Here is a 24,297-nt window from a genome sequence, read left to right as displayed (position 1 = left end):
GGGCTTGGGGTCTGTGAGCTCACAATTTAAAAATACATCTTTTAGTACAGTTGGTTTTAAGATTGTGTGTTTTCAAAAGCCACTTTTAGAAAGTGGGCATTGTCTTGCTTAAACCATTTCTGTGAATCTGCCTGTTTGTGGATTCCCTGTCTGGGTCAGTTTGACAGTTGGGTTGTTTGCACCTCTCTCTAGACAATGACACAAAGGGAGCTCGGGCGTAGTCTGCATACCCTGATGAGCCATTTGTGCTAGGAGGGTGGGGAGGAGTGGTCACTCACACCTGAAAGGGCTGTGCCTGCCCCCACACAATGCAGTCTCCAACCCCCTGGTGTGTGTCTGGGGCCTGGCCTGGGCAAGGCAGGATTTTACAAACAAGAGAAACTTTCCTTTGAAGTAAGCCTACTTCAAAGGGCAAAATAGGTGTAAGAAGGGCACCCAAAACCACAGACTTTAGATCACTTCTGGACATCAAGTGGAACCTCTGCCTGGAGAAAAGCTGAAGAGCTGAGGAGAAGTTATGCCCTGCCTGAGACTGTGCGTTGTGGAGCTATCCTGCAGTTGCTGCTTCTGCCTGTGCAAGATGACAAAGACTGGACTTTGTGTGGCTTCCTGCTTGTGAAGAAATCTCCAAGGGCTTGTCCTGAGCTTGCCTCCTGTTGTTGAAGTCCCAGGGTCATCAAAGACTTCTCCTGCCAGCACCTGGACTCTCTGCTGAGATTCCTGCCCTGCCAAGTGGTGCCCTATCCAGTTCCTGGGGCCTTGGAAGGTGAAGCTGGCAGACCAAGACTTAAAATTCACGCACAGACCGCCGTGCGGGGAAAAAGTCGACCCAACTGACGAGACACGGCTGAAAACCAACATGCCTCTGGCTTTGTGGCAGAAAAATCGACGCCCGAGCTGGAAGAACGGCGCTCACACCCCCTTACAGAGGCTGTTAACGTCACAACCCACATTGCACGGTTTTGCTGAGACCGTGCGGCAGGATTTTCGAGGCAAACCTTGCTGGTTGCGGAAAAACGACACAATGCCTGCCCGGACCCGAGTGCTGCCTGGATCGAAGCATCGCTACCCTGTGGGGAGGAAAAATGACGCACACCGACCCAACCGGAGAAGGAGAAACGACACACGAGCTCGCTTGCGGGTGAGAAATAGACGCACTGCTTACCTTTTTCGATGCTCACTCGCCCATGTGTGTTATTTTGATGCTACCCAGGTAGTTTTCAACGCTAACAGTGTTTTACCTGTTTACAAAGGGATTTGAGACTCTTTTTGCGTTTTAATTAATAACTTGACTTGTGTGTGTTGGATTTTTGTCGTTTTGGTCTTTTTTTGTTTAGATAAATATTGTCTATTTTTCTAAACCTGTGTTGTGTCATTTTGTAGTGTTTTCATTATGTTACTGTGAGTGTTGGTACAAATACTTTACACTTAGCACTCTGAAGTTAAGCTTGCCTGCTCATGCCAAGCAACCAAGGGGGTAGCAGAGGTTAACTGAGGGTGATTCTCCTTTACCCTGACTAGAGTGAGGGTCCTTGCTTGGACAGGGGGCAACCTGACTGCCAACCAAAGACCCCATTTCTAACAGGGCCGAGAACCTGGAGGACAAAAGGTTAGCTGAGCTCTCCAAGAAATGAGATGGTAATTGCAGGAGTCAAGGACCTCTGAGAACCCTTTTTCCAGGAGTGATTTGACCCAAGCTAGTATAGTAGAAATAGTGACTTCTTCAAAAGAATGGTTCATTGTATTCTAAATATATGGAGGCAATATTTTATTGTACTCCTTAATTACTCTGAAGGTATGAGTCCCCTGAACAGCATTGAAGATTTAATACTGGATGTGATTTAATCTAGACACATAGCTCTTAAATTAAAAGGGGCATGACATTTACAATCAGCTGTGACTTTCAACACTGGCTCATCATTAAAAGGGATTATGAAACAGATGTGTTTAATGGCTTGAAAATGAACCTTAACAGTGTAGCTCCAGTGTGATAGTAATTCATCAACTAATTAAAACCTGGAAAACAGCTTCATAGCTTCTTCATCATATAGATCCCTGTACCAGAGACAGGGAATAGAAAGGGATCTTAGTGGTATTGAGCAGAACACTTTCAAAGTCTGAGAAGGTTTTAGGAGAGAGGTAACCAGAATCAATTGCTACAGGAAATGACACCATGTTTTGTCTCTTCCTTACTTCAATCAGCTCCTCATGGGCACCCACAGCACAGGGTGGAGACAGTCAAGTGAATTAATTGTTTGGACTCGCTAGGGCCAGGAAAGGTCTTGGGAGTGAAACCTTGTTTCACTGCAGCAATGGCAAACACCTCCAATGTATGATCTCATCATGTGCCTCGCCCACCCTCCTCCTCCATCCCCACAACTACACCCAGACAAGACCATGCATGCACTCTGACAGCATCCTTGACCACAACACACAGACCCATATGTCACACAGATCCGTCTAACCACCAAATACTCTCAAATTACCAAATACACATTCCATCCAAAGCTTGTCAACACACACTCAAAACTCTAGCCTCCAGACATCCTAACCCTCTTCACTTATCACAATCCTTATCAAAGAAATATGGATCACGCTCAGTTTCTGGAGCATTTGGGAACACTCTCTTGTTCTCACATGCTACAGCATCCAGCATGTGAACCATGCTTATATTAAGGAAGGAGGTCTTGCTGTCATCCATAATACATCCAGGTCCTGCAACACCAGAAAGCAAGGGACTTTCAACTGCATGGAGCTCCTAATCTGCACTTCTCATTTTCTGCAACTCAGTCGTCCACCTTCCAACTCATCTACCGGCCTCATGCTCAGAAAAGTACTTCAGAGACAAATTAATAGTGTCCTCAACACTTTATCCATCCGACATTGCTATACCACCAACTTGGTGACTTCAACCTCCCAGATAACTAAAGCATCAAACAAACAAGAGACACCCTCCTTAGCCTCATCATCTCACACAATGTGGAACATCATGTCACTCAACCAACACACTCAAAAGGCCGCATCCTCCTCCTCATGTTCACAACATTACCAAACACCCAATGCAAGCCTCCCAGGCCTCTGAATGGACTGACCCCTTTCCATCCCATAACGCTACTTAGCTTCCAAGCAACACATTGACGTCACCCCAAGAGAGAGCAACAAATCTACAGATTCTTCAAAGACTAAAGCTCAAACTCATCTTTTGCCCTGCCACCTCCATGGCTGACTGTATTACAATTCTAAATGAGTGTCAACTCATTTCTGGAATATCTTGTGAACACCCACGCTGTAAATAAAAGAAGCAAGATCAGACCAAATCCTTGACCAACCTTCATTCTCCAGAGACATTCGGGGATAATAAATGCTTTGCCTGCAGACACAAAGGAAAATGGAAGAAAAAACAGAACCCCCCAAGTACATCTGCTACTTAAGCTTTTGCCTTAACATACACATCAAATCAGCCAAAGCCAAACACCACACCAACACCATAGATGAAGCTGAACACTCTTCAAGACAATTTATCACCCCCCCTGGCTAACTCTCCTATTACACAGTCCATGGGAAAGGGCAAAGTCATCAACCTATTCTTTGAAAATAAAAAAAATAAAAACTACAGGAGATTCTAAATCATCTATGACAATATCAAGCCTGCTTTCCCTCTGACACCAACGCCGCCATACTGCATCCCAAAATAGTCATCTCTCACACTAATGTCTCTCGGAGACCTCACCAACAGTCTCACCTCCCTCTCTCAACTCAACTATGAAAATAATGTCTTTCTCTCTTCATTCATCAAAGCCCTCTTTGGAGTAGTTCTCTCACTTCTTATTCATCACTGTCAATAATGTGCTTGCTCAAATTGTCTACCTTGAAGCTCTTAAGACAGGCAAAATCCTCCCATTACTGAAGAAACTTGCACTCGTCCCTAGCCACCTTGCCAATTACCAGTTCATCACTCATCTTTATGAAAAAACAGTCTACATATAGCATCAGGATCACATAATTGCCATGCATCTCCTTCAGGACCTCCAAACCAGCATCAGATCATGCTGCAGTATCAAGACAGCTACATTACAAATCATAGATGATACCCTCCTGAGCACACCACTGCCTCCTGATATTTCTGCACTCCTCAGTGTCCTTTGATACCACTGACCATCCCTCCTCCACACCTCGAAATCTCAAATTGGATTCACTAGCAACTTCCTGTATTGGTTCTCCACCTATCCAACCAACTCCAGTTCATTCACATGGGCATCTTGAGGTCCCTGGATATCTCTTTCATCTGGGGATTCCTTCACGATTCCAAATTGCCCTTATAATTTTCAACCTCTATGTGGATTTCTTGGGACTTTACTTACTGGTGACGGCATCAAAATTCATCAATACACCAAAGACACAAAAGGGAAACTCTCTTCTGCTCTAGACATCTAATGGCTAAACATCAACTGCACCTCATACAAACCTCTATGTCTGATATTTGCCAAGAGCAATATGCAAAAATAGCACACAACCTAGCTTAACAACATGAACCAGGATAGATTTGAACTCAGCTTTCATGCAATGCCATGTCACTCGGTTTCAACATGGACACTAACCTCGCCCTCAAGGACCACATCACTAAGAAAACCAAGATGGCCTCATACCACTTCTCTCTACTGAAGATAGTGAAACCATCCCTTCATGTCTTCAGAACTGCTTCTCATGCCCTCACAGCCTTGGATTTGGACAGTGGCAATGCTGTACATCAAGTCCTCCCAGATCACTCCCATATCATCTAAAAGAACTCTGACTTCCCCTGCTGGCATGCACCATCTTCAAAACCAGTTACATCATCTACAAACCATCACAGCCTTCCAGTGGTGAAGTTTGAAAGTGGTGGGTTGTAAACCTTCCATATCTCTGTTAAATGAAAAACATGCATATCTTTACACTATTCTGCTTTTGTTACTCACACCTGTGCTTAGACTTCCCATTACGGACCTGAAAACAGCACTCAGCTGCACTTTCCCTTTCATTCTTGAGCCAGTGCATATTTTACATTTAAAGTAGGCGACTGCAGCAACTATAAAACATCCATCAACTGGTGGTGGGATTGTCCCTTTAGTCATGGGTGGTTTACTTTTACAAAATTAGCAGTGCATGATGACTGCACTAGCTCATTCAGTGGGGACAGAGGATTGTCTTAAAAGTAAATAAATTGCTGATAAATAATACAATATCCAGTGCTTAATTTGTTAAAACAAAATTAGTGCAGGTGCCCAAATTGTTTAAGCCCAAATCACCACTGGCACCACCCACTTGCATCCTTGGCAGGGCCCAAATATGGATTGCAGTGAAGGAACAATCCCACCAACCTATATTAAGGGAGGTTTGATGATGTGAGGGGGTTAACTCCTTGAAAAGTTGTTAAACATTGTGTGAAATAATGTATTTTACAGTCCAATTTTAACTGCACTTGCTATAGGACTTGAAGTGAAGCTGTCCAGCCCAGTGCCACATTGTGCAGACTTCCAGTTGGTATCTTACTCAGTCCTCCATCAGGCACGATTTCCAGGATACACTGAATTTTATCTGTCAGGGCTTTGAACACCTGTGGCAGTGGAATATAGGTGTGTAGTGGTTTCAATATGGATTGCTTCTCTTACACACAGCTCTCCTAATGCATCTCAATCGTAATCTGCAATCTCATTATTTTTAATGACACTCACATATTATCTCAATTTTAACCAACAGCTCCATAGATATATTTGTACTCTGTGTACCATAAAGCTGTAGCGGTGATCTGCTAATTTGCCACACGCAATTTGTTTGACATAATGGAATTTAATTCATAGAACCACACACAGTTCTTCTGCATCTGAAGGCAGACCAGCAGCACAGCACCGTGTTAAATGCTCTGCCTGAATTCAGTCCTGATCTTTTGGTACTGCACATGAGCAGTCTTAGCAACTGAACAGGTGCAGGAAAATGGGCACAGTTTATTGGTGACACAAAATGCTCACTATTTATGTGCACAGCAATACACTGTGGAGCAAGGTCATAAATACCTTCTACTTTGAACCAAAGCTTATGGCACCAAGCAAGTGAAGCAAGTCATGGCAACCCTCCTCAGAAGAGCTTACTTGTCTCTTCCATTCAAGCTTAGTTTAGGTTATGATTTTTATAATGCACACAGCTACCTGAAGGACTTTCCTGGTGCACAGCAGAAGGTAGGTAGGGTGTAGTGATCAATTATTTTTAAAAAGCCAGGTCTTCCAGCCTCGACAAAAGTCAGTAATGAATTACAATTCTTCAAAGCTTCTGGAACAACATTTCACAATTTAGGACCAAGGTAAGAAAGAGAGCATCCTTCAATGCAGGATAGATGGAACCTTGGTACAATGAACAAGAAGAGGATCAAAGAGCATGTGTGGGCTGATACGGTCTCACCAGTTCCTGAATGTAGCGTGGTCCCACGCCTTGTTTGATTTTGAACATATAACAGGGTGCCATAAACTAAATGCGTTTCGGAACCCTAAGCCAGTGAGTTCCTGGAGCAGGTGAGAAACTGAGGCTGGTTTGGGTAGATGAAAAAGTAGTCTGGCAGCCGCATTTTGAACTATCTGTAGGCAGTGAGTTGTTGTGTTATCAGTGCCTAGATAGAGTATATTTCTTAATCTTATCTTGATAAAATCGGGGCTTGGATTACGGTCCTCTGGGCTGTAGGAGAAATTAGCCAGATGATCTTTTGTAGCCATCTAAGAACAGCAAAGCACGTAGAAGTGACTTTAGTCACCAGCTGTTCATGGTCAACTTGTCATGAATGAAGAAGCACAAATCCAAGCATCTTTCCATTCATCCTTACATTCTTCCATCCACTCGCTGATATCCACCATTTTGCCCTTATGCTCTATCATCCATTCCGTTTTACATCCAACATTCAGTCTGTCTCGGTTGCGTCACTGTCCATCCGTCCACCCATCCATGTCCATCCCTATACCTACATCTTCAAACCTATCCATCAAGCATAGTCATCCATCCATCCTTTCACTGAGTCATCCATCTTTTCACTTATACATCTCTTCCATCCATCATCCGTTCGTCCTTTCAATCATCCGTTTAGCTATCCTTTCGCTCATCAATCCATTCCTTTCACTCCATCCATCCATCCTTTTACTCCAACATCCATCCTCCCTTTCACTCATCTAGTCACCCTTTCACTGAGCCATCTAACCTTTCATTCATCCATCCATCCACTCTTCCACCATGTATCCACTTAGCCATCCAACCATTTACCCTTTCACTCATCCATCCACGCTTTCACTCACCCACCCATCCTTCCACTCATTCATCCATCCATTCACCTTTTCACTCATAAATCGGTCCACCCTTTTATCCAGCCATCCATCTACCCTCCCTTTCACTTATTCATCCATTCTTTCAATTATCCATTGTTACATCCATCCTTTCACTCATCCATTCACCCTTTCAACCCGTCCCTCCATCCAGCCATTCACTCATCCATCCACTCATCCATCTATCCATCTACCCTTTCACTCATCATCCATCCTTTCTCTCATCATCCAGCCATCCTTTCACTCATCCACCCATCCACCCATTCACTCATTTATCCATCCATGTATTAATTCTTCCTCCCTTTCTCTCATCCGTCATAACATCCACCCTTTCACTCATTCATCCATTCATTTATAAGCCCTGTTAATTAGACTTGCAGCTATTGTTAGACTGAATACACATTTTACTTTTAATCATGCTATTCTGTACGTGACACCAGTACAGTGAAAGTGTTTGTGGTGAGAGACCAATGGGATCTCAACACTTTGTACAGGATGCACACTCACACAGGCAGAGTTTCCAACCACATAAATGCCCACCAACCTGCGAATAATAAAGCAAAATACCTAAGGTTTTAAAAAGGGGAAAGAGCAGTGGTGACCCTTGCACTGGAGTTCAGCGCATTGCCAAGGTGGGCTCACAAGACGCTGTAAAACTTCAATACATCTCCACTGGCACTCCAGAGATCTGTCTTTGGCTTTGTGCATCTGCTCCCTATCTGCGCCCCTCCAGGCAACTGCTTGCTATTAAACCCTTCTGAAGCATAACAGAAACTGAAAATGAGAATGCCAGACTCCTCCTCTATTCTGTCTCTTAACAATGAAAAGCAAACCAGCAGTTGGTGAAAATGGAGTAGGCAGAACCTGCAGGTGGTTCCCACCCACTATTAACGTGTTCTCTTCTGTCTGCTCCACCCCTATCCCATTACATCAATGGAGCTGTGCTAACCCCACTCTGGGCCACAACAGTAAATGCCCAAATGCAGATCTACTGGGAAATCCTGCCTCACCCATCACTATGATGTCACTGGCCTGGCTTGTGCCTCCACGGCGAGGACTTCGTCTCCCGTTACATGTGCAAGGCTGCACCCATCCCTCACACCAAAAAAATAAATAAACAACCTATGGTGAAATATTACAAGCATCTGTTCGCTCTTTTTGTTAAGCTGCTGGCCCCTTCCGCCCTCAAGAGGCAGCCGCCCCTGCCTCTTGATTCCCATGGTGAACAGGGTCAAGACTGATTTGCATATGGCTGGGTCCAAACTGGAATGGCATGGCACGGCACACAAAAGAACTGATGGATTAAACCCAGATCTGTGACTGGGGTGAATGTTTGATTTGCTCTGCATTCCGTTCATCATCTGTTGTTTTTACTTTTTTTGCAGTCAACACTCTTATCATACATCCCAACCATTGGCCAGACTTGAAATTCATTGTTTTAGTGATCTACTAATAAAGGTTAGTAAGATTAGTCATAACGGAACGTATTTGGGTTTTGGATGGACCATGAGTGGTACGCACGAAATAACTCAAAATGCTGATGATATAGAAAAAACTGACTGCTGTGAAATAAAAACCCTCTAAAATCATAATAAGACGAACAGCAGAGCATACACATTTTCCAGTCTTGACACTGCTAAAGGGTAACAAGAAGCCCACATGACCTAGACAAATCCTTGGAACAATATGTGCACCACATGTCTCTTCTTCCAACAATCTGGACTGAAATGTCAAAAAGAGATTTAACAAAACTTGGATTATCAAACAGTAATATAAAAATTACATATGGAAGCAGAATTGCTTTGATTTTGTCATTCCTGTTGCCAATAGATATTAGGATGAAAATTAAGGGGCATGTGACATCCAATTCAGTCAAGTGCCCTTTACATTGCAATTGCAACCCATCAATACTTAAAGGTTCTTTACAGAAGAGAAGGAGGCTTCTCCCAAAGGAATTAGCAAGCTACACCATATACAAGTGTATGCATATTCCAAAAATTCGATTTATATTGCAAACTGCCAATTAAAGCCTTCGTCCAAATACATCACATGAATGATTTCTATACTTAAGGTGTCATAATGCACTACTAAAATATAAATGGACCTTTAAGAACAATCAATCCACAACATCCCCCAATGTCATCAGTCAAATCCCTAAAAATGATTACATGTGTACTGAACACTCACCAAATGAATGTTGTTATCTATAACTATTTGTTGTGACATGTTGTGAACAGACAAAGATAAAAACAGACCATTTTCCACTTACCTTGACTTAAAATGACAAACCTATGACCATCCTTCATTTCGAAGCAGAATAGGTTTAGGAGGACGCCCAAGATGATGGAGTCCTAGCATTGATTATGCTTAATGGTCAAAAGGCACCTGCTTAGCATCTTAAATACATTTAAAATTGTTAGTGAGAGGATTAAGTAGAAAATCACCTGTAAAGCAATTGTAGTGTTCTTTGTAGTGTATTTCCCCACCAGTCCTTGTTCTTTTCGTTTCTTGAATTTCCTAAAGTAGTCCTGTATCAGGAAGGTGGCATAGAACTTCCCCACGGTTACCTCATCATCTAAATGAATAGATCAGACAAATCTCTCCCAAGTCAGAAATATTCATTAATGGCCTAAATACTTAGATCTGATTTTGCAAAACAAGGCAATGGGTGCATCAAGCAATGATGACAATGTAACAATACTGCCTACATCTGGAACTTACCAAGTTTTTGCATAAAAGGGAAACTACGTTTTTTAAAAGTAAATTAGTGTTCAAAGCAGTATAGGCCAACATGAGAGGAAATAGCTTCCCAGAATCTTACTAATAAAATAATTATGCTCACATTAAATGTGTCGGTTATTGTAAATATTGTGACATAGGAGTGAAAAAGCAGGAGACACACACAAACCATGTGAGTCAGTTTATTATTTGTAAGTAATGTGTTTAATATTAAATATGCTACAGAAATGTGAGCTTCATGCACTATCAGCACATGACCCTCAACATTACAAAATATCATCTTATGTTTGAAGTGTCATGATTTGGCCAGAGAAAATACCCCTTGCCGGACACCTGGGTGAAGATACAGATGATTACCTCAGTCACTGATGAAGGGGTGGAGGGAGGTGAAAGGTGAGGGTTAATTATGTATAATGTTACATTGATTAGGTTTTATAAATCCTTTTCTATCTATATATATATAGACAACACATTGTGTGACTTTTCATTCACAGAGAAGAATGAAGACACCCAAATCTCTTTCTACCAGACGAAAACTCTTCTTGGTCTAAAAGAGGACATGAAGTTAATTGATTGGGATCACCTGCTACAACCCCGTTGATGATGTCAATTGAAGAAGGAATATCTACCAAACGTGAGGAAGAGGGGCAAAGAACAGTGCAATATTGTAATAGTGTGAGAGGCGTAGTTATAATCAGTATGATAGGTGCAGTTGCACGAGCCTCAGGAATGTGTAACTTAATGTTTGGCTTGCTTGCATTAGGCTCTAGGCCACTATTGCTATGCCGGTTAATAGTGTATAGATATGACAGGGTAATGTCACTTTTATTACTAAAATATATAAATGAAATGTCATATGTGTCATGGGTGGTGTTGCAACAAATGCTTGTATTACCTTTAAGAACGTATCTTTGCTCTGAGTCCAGGTCTTCCTCGACACAGTCACTACAATGTGAGTTGTACCCTTCAATTCATGCAGCCACTTCCTAGCATAGTTTTCCCATTCGAATATTTTATCTCTTCTATAACCTTGAGAGGAAAAGCTTAGACTAGAACCACTGCTCCGCCTACCACTCTCACTAAAGAGAAAGGCAAACCACATCACTTCCTAATTTCTAAGATAAAATGTCAGTGGTCTAAAAATAAACCTGAAATACACCCACAAAGAAGAAAGGAAGAATGGGAAAACTGAGGACTGTGATAAGGAAGAATAAGCCGCAGAGTCATGAAGACTGTTGGCAAGCGATTCAAGCTCTACCTGTTTGTTCATCTTCTTCATCCCAATCCTTACAACGTGGGAATATTTTGCAGTGGATTCATATTCTGAGGGCACAAACAAAACAACTACAAGTGATGCTTTACCCAGTAAAATTAATTTGGTAACCTTATGAAATAAACATAAAGAAGATTTATCTGTTTTGGACTATTTTCAACACCCGTGAACCAAACCAAAATAAGCAACTTCACCAATTCAAAGTTGTAATGTAATATTAAGGTACTTGGAGAGGCACATGTGACTATTCTACAAATATCCTTCCGTGAATTCTGACAAATACAAACCACAATGCACTGGTTCGTCTTGTAGAATGACCTTCTATCCTTCCTCGCAAGAAGAGATACAGCAATGGACAGATATGCCAAATAAATTGATGATGATACCCACTGGATTGGGGATGTTGGAAAAGGCAACCCAACCCATTACCAGAGTGACCAAACTTTACAAACAAAAAATGTTTGGCAAAAAGGGAGGTGGGGAATAAGGTTCTTGGTGTTGGTACTGTATAAATATGTTATATTATTTCTCCTTCCCATTGGGTTCAGGAAAATCTCTTCCTTTGAATGTTGCAAGACTTCAGAAAGATCAGAATCTTAAATGTATCATCCTCTCTGTTCACCACTCTGAGGTTCTTTATCTGGGTCCAGATATTCCTCAAATATGCCTTGCTCTGAAGAAGGAAGACCTTCTCTTGCTTTAAAAGATGCCTCCATAGATTGATTGATCATTGCTTGGAAGAGACCTTGAAAATTCTTAACATTGCTGGAAAATTCACCCATCGCAACCACAGGACAGGCTCTCTCTGGTGATGCTTTAGAGCATGCTTTATGCTCTACGTGGCTCAACTTTGGACATGAGTGCCTGCCAGGAGATAAGCAAACACGACCAACACAGAGAGCTACCTGAAAAATGTGGTTAACAAGTGGCAATCTCTCTTTGTCTGCTGGAAAGATTTAAAGACTGCCTCTATGATGGACAGGCTGCAGTACAAGGGATCCTGACCAGAAGCGCGCAAGCAAAAGCGGCATAATCAACTCCAAACTTGTTAGGCAGGTCAAACAGACTTTAGAACTAAAGGAGCGACATTAAAAGCATGCTTGGGCCTGAATTCACCTCAACTCTATTCAAACAAAGGCTATCACTTCCAAAATGCAAAGTGAAGGTAGAAAAACAGACCAAAAATTGTTAGAACATACAAGTGTTGAGGCAGGTTCACTGTCACCCAATGCTTAAACTCCGGTAAAAGGTCCCTGTGCTGGCTCGGGCACAGCAGAATGAGGGACCACAGCACCAAAAGAACAACCACGTTTAATAACATATATCTCTTACTGCTCTGGGCAAATTGGAATGATGGCCTACGTACGAAAAACCAAGAGACGAAAGAAATTGGCTAGCGTTCCGCTTTTGTGAGAGTAGTAGGATAAGAAGTGGTTCTTAGTCCTTTCCTCTCTCAACATTACAGTAAAGGTAATAAAAGGGTTAATAAAGTGCCTAGAAAATCTGCTGGACACAACCCACGCTGTAAGAACTAGGATGAGGAAGATTAGGGAGTGGGTCATGACTCAGGGCATCAGTCCTCTTACTAAGCACATAGGTAAAGGTGCTATTACATGGGCTAAAGGTGGGAGTTTTATTCAAAAGTTTAGAAATTGTAATCGATCTCATTGTTTTCACGCTGGCATGATTTACGAGGATTATAGCGAAAGAATCCTTTATATACATGTTTTAATATTTTTCTAATGCTTACTGTGTGAGGATGACCTTGTGAGAGCTATCTAGTTTTAGATTGTGCTATTTTTGAAGAAGACCTACTTTGGAGTATTTCCCAATAATACTACTTTGTCTATATGATGACAAGCAGTATTTAGAATGTATTCAACACTTCATACTTGTAAGCATACATGCATGATTTGTAAGTTTTCGTTTACAATTCGAATTAACTTTAAAAACAATAATAATAATACACAGAAATAACATCGCAACTGTGAAGTAAATCACATAATTTACGGCCATGTTATCATTACTCTGTGCCATTAATTTAGAGGTTCTGAAATAATTAGAACACATTCAATAAAAGACACACATCTACAACCACTTCCAGTAATACCACAGGTAGTGCATGGACTACTATTAGTAGTTCTTGAACTGATGGTAGCAGTAGATGAAATAGTGCTAACAGCAGTTACACCAGTGGTAGTCCCTGTAGTTTCAGTGGTACTATTGGTAAAAGTGTCAAAAACAGCAACCCCAGCAAATGTATTACTATTACTAGCAGAGGTGCTGCTACAAGCAGTATGGGTCCTGGTGATAGGTACAGAGGAGTTTGTAGTTTGTGGATCCTCCTGTTTATGATTTGCTAGTGTATCATGTATTGTAGACTACATATAAGGTAAACAGGGCATTATGGTCCTGCAATGCTAGTTAGGGGTTCTGGTGACATCTAACAACCATCTGACCTCCAGTCTCATGGCTTGTCATGTTACTAGAACCCGTCCATGGCATTACAGGAGTATAATATACACATGAACACACCTCTGGCTGTCATCCTCCCTCAAGAAAACGTAGTTACACTTAGCCTTAGTCAGGATGAATTGGCAGTCTTTGGTGAAGAGGTAATGGGATTCTGTGCGAGCAACACATTGAGTACAAACACCCAAGCAAGACTATCACTCATGCAGACATGTCTACTGTAGCGTCTGTATTCTGAAGCATGCATCTGTATTTCAAAAACGGCGGGGAATACAGCTGGCACGAGGCAACACTAGTTCCATGCCACCACCCTAAAACAGAACTGCTTCAGAATATTCTGAGAGACTGATAGTTAAAGGAATATAGGCTGCAGAAAAAAGCTCAGGCACAAGGTTATAAGAAGTCAAGCAGTTAATCTAGGCCATGCAAGCATTTTTGAATGAATACAGTTAAAACAAAGGAACAAAAACAAACAATTGTTTTAAATGTGCAGTATCAGTTGTAGGTTTTAAAGTCAGATGCTTTAGACTTTGCTTTTCATCATCCTAGCTCCCAGTGGGCATTCAACCACTTTAAATAATAGCTGCACCCTCGAGCAATAAAGCTGATGCTGCTGCTTGAGTCATGAATCATGCTGTAGAGCAGGGTAGCCATCATGCTCTTTCTTAGGAATGAAGATATGGTCACCTTCACAGAGCTCAGCCTCCATCATCACCCGCGCGCCTGGCATCCGGATTCTGCTTCATGAACCTGAGTCTGAGCATCCCTTAAAGACGTGGCAAGGCTACAAAAGTACATTAAACTAAAAAATACCAAATAGTTACCATGCATCTGCACTCTTTACATCTAAACAGTGTACATCTAAAGAGATGTCTGATGTTGTGTTCCGATCCTGCACTTTTAAAACAAGACATGAGTTAAACTGTTAATCTAAAATCACCGCAATACATAAATACATACTTTTAGAAGAAAGAAAAGACAGGATGCTATTGTGGTCCTATTATGCAACTGAGGTGGCTTAGGTAGGTCTTGTGGTTTGTAAATGTCACCAGAAACCCGAAATGGCATTATTGGACCATAATAAACATATTATTATGCTTTTCAGAATCAGCCTAATGACTCATATTAGATGATCTTTTAAAACCTGGTTGATCCACGCAAATTTCTTGAGCATATTAGAGATTAAAAGCAAGGTTATTAATTTACCTATAAATAATTAACTTTAAACATACACATGATGATAAAAGAAACATAACAACTGAACAACTGTTGTTGCATATGTACAAAACAGAAAGAATAATGGGGTGCAGTACAACATTACGGAGATCAAAACAGATTTTTCTTGTGAATAAAAGTCTCCATTGTAAACAGCTATCTTGTTTCAAATAATTTAATATCGGGAGGAGGATACTTGGAAAGAGGACTGTGAAAGGAAATTAGGACTGGACCTTAGTTAAAAAGCAGGAATTGGGTGGGGAAGAAAAACAAGCAGTAGGAGAAGATAAAAGAAGACAAAGGTGAGTGAGAGAGAGCACTGGATGAATCAGAATCCTATAGACTATAGAGGAAGAGGACGGGACACTGAGGGTAAGACAGGTCAGCGAGTTTTGAAAGGGGAAGTAGGCACGGGATAGCCTTGCAACTTTGTCTCGGTTGATAAACCTCAAGCACACAGTGTGTTTGTTGGCAGGGAAGGTGAATTGGGATAGGGACTGTGTCTTTTGACGGATACGAGGCAGTTGGGGGATAAGCGACCAAGGGGCACCCTGCACATATAGTTGAAAATCAAGAAGGGGACTGTGGACATGGGAGGCGCACATCAAAGAAGACAAATCGAGCAAGGAGAAGGAGATACCTGACATCAGTGGACTGCAATGGGATGATGGTAAAGTCACAGAAAATGAGCTCACAGGCAAAGGCTAGCTATTCAGCATTAGAAATGTAAAATAACCCAATTGCTCAACAGTGTCGTAGAGAAGAAGGGGTTCTGCTGGTAAACGTAAGGTGTAATTGAAGAGGAGGGGCCAGTAATTTAAGCTATAAGCATAACAGAAGAACTCTTTATTTGTTAGTGCATATTAATTTAAATATTGGAATATACATGATCTTAGTGAATATTGACGTTAAGTAACTTGAAGATTTACTAGAGATTGTTTTAAATCATTCACGTGAGACGCACTGAACAGATGTGGTATACATGATGTTAATAAATATTAATTCAAGTAGAACACCGAAATATTGGGCAATCCACTTAGGGCACTTGAGTAGCAAATAACCATAATTGGCTTGTACAGGCCTTCTGCTCCATTAGTTTATTGTGTGTCTTTCACTTCTCCCTGCTTAATTTACAGCATTCTACCCTCATTTGATGAAATGTCCTGACTGCATTATAGCCTTTTTACCTGTGGCTATACCATGTATTAAATGCCCTCTCAATCATTATAGGCCCTCAACTGCAGCTCAGGTATTTATTGCGAGCAGAGTGCTTTAACGGCCGTATAACTCTAGGCAGCAGGCTATAATGCCATAGTAACTTAAATATTGAAAATAGATCCATTTAGATATCTTTTTTAATACAATACCAGTCCATGTTTCCCCTGACTTAGTTGCATGCATTATTTTCATTTTAAATTGAGCAACGGTCCTTGCAAACTGATGAAATGATCATGGTTTTAATATCCAATACGTATTATCCATCAAACCCCTTAAGATCTGTCTACTTATTCTGCTTTATATTTATTACAGAATGTATACTACAGTTAAGTGTTGTAAAGCACTTTAAATTCTTCAGGACATCATGTTTTTTTCTGTTTACAAAAGAGAAAAACACTCACCCCCTGCAGGTGGTACAACCTGATCGAGCAGCTTCATGCTTGTTTTCTTCCATATTTTTTTTATTACTGCTCTTAGTTCTTCATTTGCTTGTTCCAAATTACCTGTTGAAAATAACACTCTGAAAATCACAACATCAGTGTTATGCATTACACAGCTTAGGAAAGGGTATATAAAAACAATGGTTCTGAGCTTTTTCTGTAAGGAGTACTAAATATCTTCTCCACATTTTTTGGCTTTCAGGTCAACCTTAAGAAAATGTTCAGAATGGCATGCAATACTATAATTCTCCACTCTATGCATTCAATCAAATGATTTATTTGGGCATCCACATTCCATACCCTATCGATGATATCTGGAGTATCATTAACATAGGCCTCTGCCTCAGGCACAAGGTTTTTTTTTAAAGACGCCCACATATGAAGATGTGGGACACACAAATTGCCATAAAAGGCCTTTACTCCAATTCCAGTGTCCAAGTCCGAGATGGGATCAATGGGCACAGTAATTAGTGACCAGTTTAGACATTAAACCAGGTTGACAATTTGCACCAATGTTGTTGAACTTGTAAATTAATAAGGTGTACACTAAAATACAAGAAGCCTGCCCAGATGTCCCTCCGGTGGAAGGGGGCAGGTTTCTGATATTTCTTGATGCTGACTTCTTAATTCACAAAATGTTTGACTGTCACAACTTCTGATACAAGCTACTAGTACAATACAAATAAGAGCAAGCCGAAACCCACTAAATATAAAATGATAATTGAGAGCATCATTAAAAGGGGCAATATTGAAACCACTTCCATTGGTGGACCTACAAATCGTCAATCGTCATTTAAGTATCTAGGAGTAATCCTATGAACACATTAAGATGAAAACATTGCTTGGGAGATATATCCTGTAAGGCAGAGGTGGGTAAATGGGTGTGAGGAAACAGGTCTGATTGAAGAGGCTCACTCAACTTTGGAATTAAAAGTAGTTACAAAGCCTTAAACAACCTTATTTTTGCATATACGTCATCCCTAGGGTGTGCCCTATGTGCTCTTAGGGTTGGGTGCCATGTAACTATGAGCAGGGATCTTATAGAAGTAGTTTTGTAAGCCCCGGTGAGGTAAAACAGCCAAAGTTGTTTTCCCTCATTGTAGTGAAGGGCCTCAATAGGCTAGAATGGGGAGACTTTATTTTAATTTATAAAGTCCCCTTAAGTGGCAGATACCTCAAGATTGGTATCAAATTAATTGTTATAATAAATCCCACAACTTACAATTTTAAACTTTAACTAAAAAGGTGCCAACTTCAGCCCTGTAGTCCTCTGCTTTGATTGGCCTGCCTCTGGCAGACTGGCCAGGCTGTCTTGATGAGGTGTGAAGTAGCCTGGGCTGAACAACACAAAGGAATGTGCCTGTGGGAGGAGATCTACCCTCGGCAGATGGAAAGGCAGGAAGGGGAGGGCTGCTAAACTGGTCTTCAAAGACAGGGAAGGACATTTGGAGCAACCCAGCACCTCCATCACATCCTGCAAACCCAGGAAATTAGGTGCCCCCCTTGATTAGATTAGGAGAGGGCAGGAGAAGGGTGTGTTTAAGATTTTTAGCCACACCAGTGGGTGGGCTCAGCCAGATGTAACCTCTAAAAATCACTTTCAGCCATGATGGATTGATTTTTGAGGAATGATGCTCCCTGGGATTGATTTTTGCCACACTTCCCAGGAAGTGGTCATCACAGGGGGAAGGACCCTGCACCCGACTGGAGAACCAGGACACCCCAGCTTTTCACCCAGGAGCAAGGGTAAAACTGGCAGACCTGCTCCCACACCTCAGATCCCTACCAGATTCCACCAAGGAAGTACTACAGAAGAAGAAGGACTGCCTTGCTGGACCCCTGTCCTGCACCTGGATTCTGCAATCTGGAGGTCTGCACCAGCCGCACACTTGGGCTTCACCACAAGAAGGACATTGCCTGGCTTCAACTGGTTCAAGGAGAGACTCCCTGTTTGCCACAGGTGTAAAATTGCTACACAGAGTTCCCATGCACCAACTCCTGAAGAAACTGACCAGCTGACCTCTGTCCAGTGGCCAATTAGGAGTTTGCACCAGGTGCATTCTGGGAGTTGTAGTCCACACCCTCAAGGAGCATCTCAGAGTTTCTGGAACCTTAGGGTTAGCTTTGGACCTCAAAAGAACATCTGGGAGAAGATCGAGAAGTTTGGAGAAGTTTGGAGAGCTTTTGGAAAAAAGCTCCATAAAGGGACCTGCCAGCCGAAGCAACTCTAGCTGACTTGCCTCAAACGCGACTGACTTGCAGGTGCGTCCCAGTGAAGAAAACCTCTGAAAAAGTGACTAAGTCAGAACGTAGAAAGTTGACCGGGACCTACCAGGTAGTGTATCTGAAGAAAGCTCAAGAAACGTCAGATCAAGATTCAGGTTTGCCCTGGTCAAAGGATTTTCATCTCGAAAAAACAACTAAGTCCGAAGGTAAAAATCTCCACCCAGGGCTCCCACGACGCGTATCCGAGGAAGAATTCCAGGAGGTTGGATTTTACTGGCGACTTGGTTCCATTGAAGAAAATGTTCAGGAAAACGACCAAGTCCGAGAGTAAACTTTTGACCGAGGCCTCCTGCAAGCTGTAGCCGAGCAGGGCTCCATCGCGGTCGGCCTTAAACTTTGACTTTGCCCCAGTCGAGGTGCGACCAGATGACCAGATTGGCGCTATTCGTTTAGAAGCACTAAAAGGCATTAATTCTTTAAAAATACATATCTCCAGTTCCCCTTTTCCGATTTTAATTGTTTTGGTGTCATTTTAAAGATAAAAATATAATCTATTGTTATAAACTGGTGTTGGATTTTTATTGTGTTTTGAGTTTTACTTATTTACTGTTATGTGATTTTTCAATGCCTTAGACATATGTTTCCTAAGTTAAGCCTTGTCACTTGTTGCCAGGCTACCAAGGGTTGAGCTGGGTTTAATTTATTGAGACCTAACTGGATCTAAGTGGAGGTAAGTGGCCTATTGCTAAGTATAGGTACTTTCCTGCCCTTACCAATAATCCATTTTCCAACAATGGACATATTCATTTTGTAAAAAAGTAAGATATAAGATGACTAGAAAGGCATTTTTAGAAAACATTTCTTGGTCTACCCCGGTCTACAGTGATCGAGCGTTTAATGGATAATTTGTTATACATGTGCATACATTAAATAGTTTCCACCATGCCGCTCTTCTATACAATGAGGGGGAAGCTCAGCAAAAACAAACTCCTGACTGACAGGGCAATAAGACTAGCTCAGATCTAACTCAACAAATCCCTATATTCTCCAGCTACAGATTGACAATGGGACCCTGGGGCTAAAGGAAATTGTGAGCCTGCCCCCACCCCCACCCCCATTAGTTGTTGCCAGTAGAGTGGCACAGAAAGCTCCTGAAACACAGAGAACAGTCAAAGCTGTGAAATCATAATAACATCCAGCACTGGGGTGGCCACACATTTTATTGAGAAAGGAACAGCCCGCTATGTCAGGATGGAACTCAGTATGATGCTGAGCAGAGTGTCAAAACTGGCACCAACGCCTTGTCAAAATTGCTATCTTCCTGATAAAATCACCCACTTTATGTTCCTAAACTGGCCATGGACATCATATAAGATACAAATCTCCTGGCCACTACTCAAACATTTTGATTGAAAAACAATTATAGCACTTTTTTGGGCACGAAAATGAATGAATTATCACAAGGGTGACAAGCTTCCTTGGAGGGGTATAGTCATTTTGCAACAATAAAATGTGGACAAGGAGTAGGGGCTATCCACTCTGTACCAATGCACAACTCAGATAGGTGTGCTGCGCCACCATTGCACTGCATCACTTTGCCACAGTCCCCTTTCTCTCCTCACCCCTGTATTTTTTCCCTTTTTTGAATTAGGTCCTTTTCTGTTTAATGTTCATATAATGATTTTACTGTTCATTCACTGAAGACAGGACCGTGACAGGTGCTAACTAAATTGATTAACTGAATAGGTCATAACACTCTCCAGAAATGCTATTCTATACAATTCTGACTCTCATAAAACGCACAACAATGTTTACCAAATTATGTTTTACATGGGCCGTTTGTCCTGGTAATGGGTCATTCAGGGGAAACTAGGCAGTCTCCTTGGAGGGTAATGTAGGTCACATTTTGGGTACTAGAGACTTGGCTAATAGGAAACTCAAAATAAATACCCAAGTACACCCATAGTGATCCTGAGACTCCAAAGGCAGGGAACAGCGACTTATTGTAGGATGTTACAGTAGATCTAAAAGTGAAATACAGCATGACACAGCAGTCACACACAATAAAATCAGTGACCATCCAGAGCTACAGCTTTCGATACGAAGATATTTTATTTCCAGGAAGAAAAGATTGGTTATTGGCTTACCATACTATTGGTAACACAGCTCTTAAAAAATGAAACTTAAATGTTTCATTTTCTTTTTTTAAACACATTCCCTTTTCTTTTAAGGAAAATGGGATTCATAAAAAAAAAGATTGCTTTATTAAAAAGCATTCACAGACATGGCGGTCTGCTGACCGCTGCAGGCCATCATCCCTGTGACGGTGGAGATACCTGATGGGTCGCAAACTGTGACCAATCTCATTAATAATCACAATGTAGTCCTATTTGCAAACTTCTAGGAATTGCTATTTGGGAAAACAAAAATTCTTTCATCAGGAATATTAATGTTTTAAATGCGATTCGGAGATAATCGCAATTATAAAATTGGTATTTCTAATGTTTGGACGTCTGGCCATATTTCTATTATGTGCCTCAGGTACTGAAACTGGAAAGCATTTTGTCCTTTATTGTAAGCACCATTTCTGTTGTACAAGGATTATTTGAGAGATCAGCTATGGTTGTAATTTTTTACTATTACTTTCTTCAGAAGTTTTGAGGCTATTTGTAAGGCTCTGGAGCATACCAAAATCTTATGATAATTATATAAATATTATGTTATTTGTATTTACATATGGGATGTTTGTGTTTTAACAAATTTCAGAAACTAAAAAAGTCACCAAGTTGATTTTTTTTCCTATTTGGCTGAAGGATAGTGATATCATCCACAAAGAACAGGGTTGCACACAACCAACCTCAGGAATCAAATTGCCAGGTCCATGGACTGGGGGAAAGAAACAGAACTAACATCCTGCACAGAGATAAAATATCAGTCAATAGGAGTGCTGAGAGATATGGTCCATTGCTAATTTCACAAGGCTAAAAAACAAACTCTGTTCGGAAGTTGTTGACCAATACAATCATCCAGCAACTATGGCTTCTCCAAACGTTTCAGAAAAACTGAAGTTCTTTTGAATTCCGGGGAGTATTGTAATCAACTGATCAAGAATGCATCTTTCAAAGAAACTGGATCTATGTCTATTCAGGAGGAGAGACTGCTTATTAAATAGGTCTCCAAAAGATGCATGCTTGAGAAACACTACATCTGGATTTGTGTGATGAGCACTTCCTCATGCAATGTCCATTAGTGAGGCATGTACATCAACCTAAATAGGCTATCTGACAGGTTATTCCTCAAATGAAAATATGTATGTCTATAACCACTGTTGATAGCCTGCGAAGTTGGCAAGAGGAGCAAAACAATGTTGTTCCTCCTGCTGATGTTACCACAGCCAAACCTCCAGTATCTTTTTACTATGAAAACAAGCAGAACAATGAAGTCAAGATCAAAAAGTTCCAGATTGTGCCTGTTCTGGTTCATCAAAAGTTGATCATCAGGGCTACAGCTGCTGGCCAATAGTCAAAACGTTGTAGCTGAGCAAAGTGTGCGGAGAGCTTCTTAAAGAAGGTCTCCATTATCAAAGAGTGCATAAAGGTGGCAATTATGCCAAGCAGCTTAGCGTCTCTAATTGCTCATGCTAGGCCCAAGGTGAGAGGTTTTGGGCAGTAGTAGCTGAAGAGTACGAAGAGGAACCTGTGTGTAAGGTTTTGGTTGGCACTCTTTATTTCCTTTTGTCTAGCATACACCAGATGCCGGATGACTGAGGTTTTCCACAGCATCTTGTCTGAAAATGTTGTTTTAGAAGAGGCACTGTACCACAGTATCAATTAAACAGGAAAACACACACCGTGTGTCAGTCAAGAAACCAAACTAGAGTATGTGATTTTGTAAATAACTGGATAGCCTTGGCACCAAACTGAATTGGTAAACTGTAGTAATAAAGGCAGAAACATTTTGCAAGGGACTCATTGTCAAAATATCCAAGAATGACTTCATTCTTTATAATGATAACAATGGAATATGGAGCAAAGGTAACTTAGGGAGCACTATTTTGAGCCCTGCAACACTGAAGGTCAACTATTTCACTTTTAACTAAGGAGTTCTTCCTCTTGTCAAAACCTCCCGTGGCAAATAATTCTGCACTTTGGAGTAAACAAATGCTTTCTGTTGAGAACTTGAGTAAATGTTGTTTTCTGTTTATGGCTATGTGTTTTGCAGGCACTCCTGTAATAAACGCACAAGCAGAGAGCCTTCCATCCTTTCCAAATGTGAAATTCTTTATTTCCTTAGACCTCTGAAGCTGTTTGTTAATTGTGTAGTGTGTCACATAAATCCAGTTTCTAGAACATAGATCATTTTCAAATGTGTACTTAGCTATGGAAATCTCTGATCCTCCACCAAATAATCTAATAATGCCGGGAGCGCTACATAGCTGCCAGGTTAATTGCAACATATTGCACTGTCCTGGCATGACTCTTCAATTACTGATAAACGTCTATCATCACATTTTCATTGTTGCTTATGCCTGGGAAATGCAGTGAGGCTGGAGCTTTTCTTGGTACCCACCATTTCTCTATTTTATTGCCTCTGCTTGAGAATCATTTGTTGATTTTTGCTGACTGGGAAAGCCTTGCAACTGTAGTCCCAAGAATCCCAAAGCAGATCTAATAGATGGTAGACAAACGTACGCTGAATTCGGCTGGGAGATATATGCCACTTACAAATGCTACTAAAGACACACCGTTTAGTAGTGCCACCTGATTAAACATTTTCTTTGAGATATTGGTGTATGGAGGTGTGATGATGACAATGGGGTGCATCAGGCTGTCGTACATTTGACAAGTATAGGTTCAGTAGATTTCTGTTGGCCAGTATCTGGTCAAAAGTGCGACAGAGACTGGGCATGTAGGGCATCGCCCAGAGCCAGGAGAAGATGATCTGTAATAATTACAGCCTATATACATATATAAAGTGAGGAAGATTCATTAAGCACTATACAGGTTGTATCTGACAGAGACGTTGCTTGCAGAATAGGACTATTTGTTATCAGAACACTGATGATTAATCTTGAGCCTACTATAGTCTTGAATGAGTAAGTCATTTGATATGTGCAGAGGGGTGGCATGGTGGATGCCCTCCATTGCGTTGTAGTGTAATACCCCCAATACAGCGGAAAACATGAGCTGGTATAGTTGTTTAAAGACTCCAACATAAAACGTTAGGGGCCTCTGCTGCACATTCACAGCCTTCTGCAGTAATTACGACAGTTTGGTGAAGTAGAAACGGTGTTCCTCTGACTGGTAAGTGCCATATCGATATTTAGATACTGTGTGTGGCATTTAAGAGGCCAAAGAATGGGTTGGGCAACTTTTTA

The 24,297-nt window shown here is 41.3% G+C and overlaps 1 protein-coding gene across 2 annotated transcripts in view; it reads right to left on the bottom strand.

Annotated features, from left to right (window-relative positions):
- CACNA1D (calcium voltage-gated channel subunit alpha1 D) overlaps positions 1-24,297 on the bottom strand; it is a 1,248,477-nt gene that overhangs the window by 181,722 nt on the left and 1,042,458 nt on the right. For both annotated transcript variants that reach the window (XM_069206436.1, XM_069206437.1), the window contains exons 38-39: positions 16,656-16,757; positions 9,782-9,912 (exon numbers count right to left, since the gene is read on the bottom strand). In XM_069206436.1, coding sequence (XP_069062537.1) covers positions 9,782-9,912; positions 16,656-16,757 — 233 coding nt within the window. The remainder of the gene's footprint in view (positions 1-9,781; positions 9,913-16,655; positions 16,758-24,297) is intronic.

Source organism: Pleurodeles waltl, chromosome 9 (genome assembly GCF_031143425.1).
Source record: "Pleurodeles waltl isolate 20211129_DDA chromosome 9, aPleWal1.hap1.20221129, whole genome shotgun sequence".
Classification (NCBI taxonomy): Eukaryota; Metazoa; Chordata; class Amphibia; order Caudata; family Salamandridae; genus Pleurodeles; species Pleurodeles waltl.
Note: the sequence above shows the minus strand (reverse complement) of the source record. Positions and strands in the feature narration are given on the sequence as shown.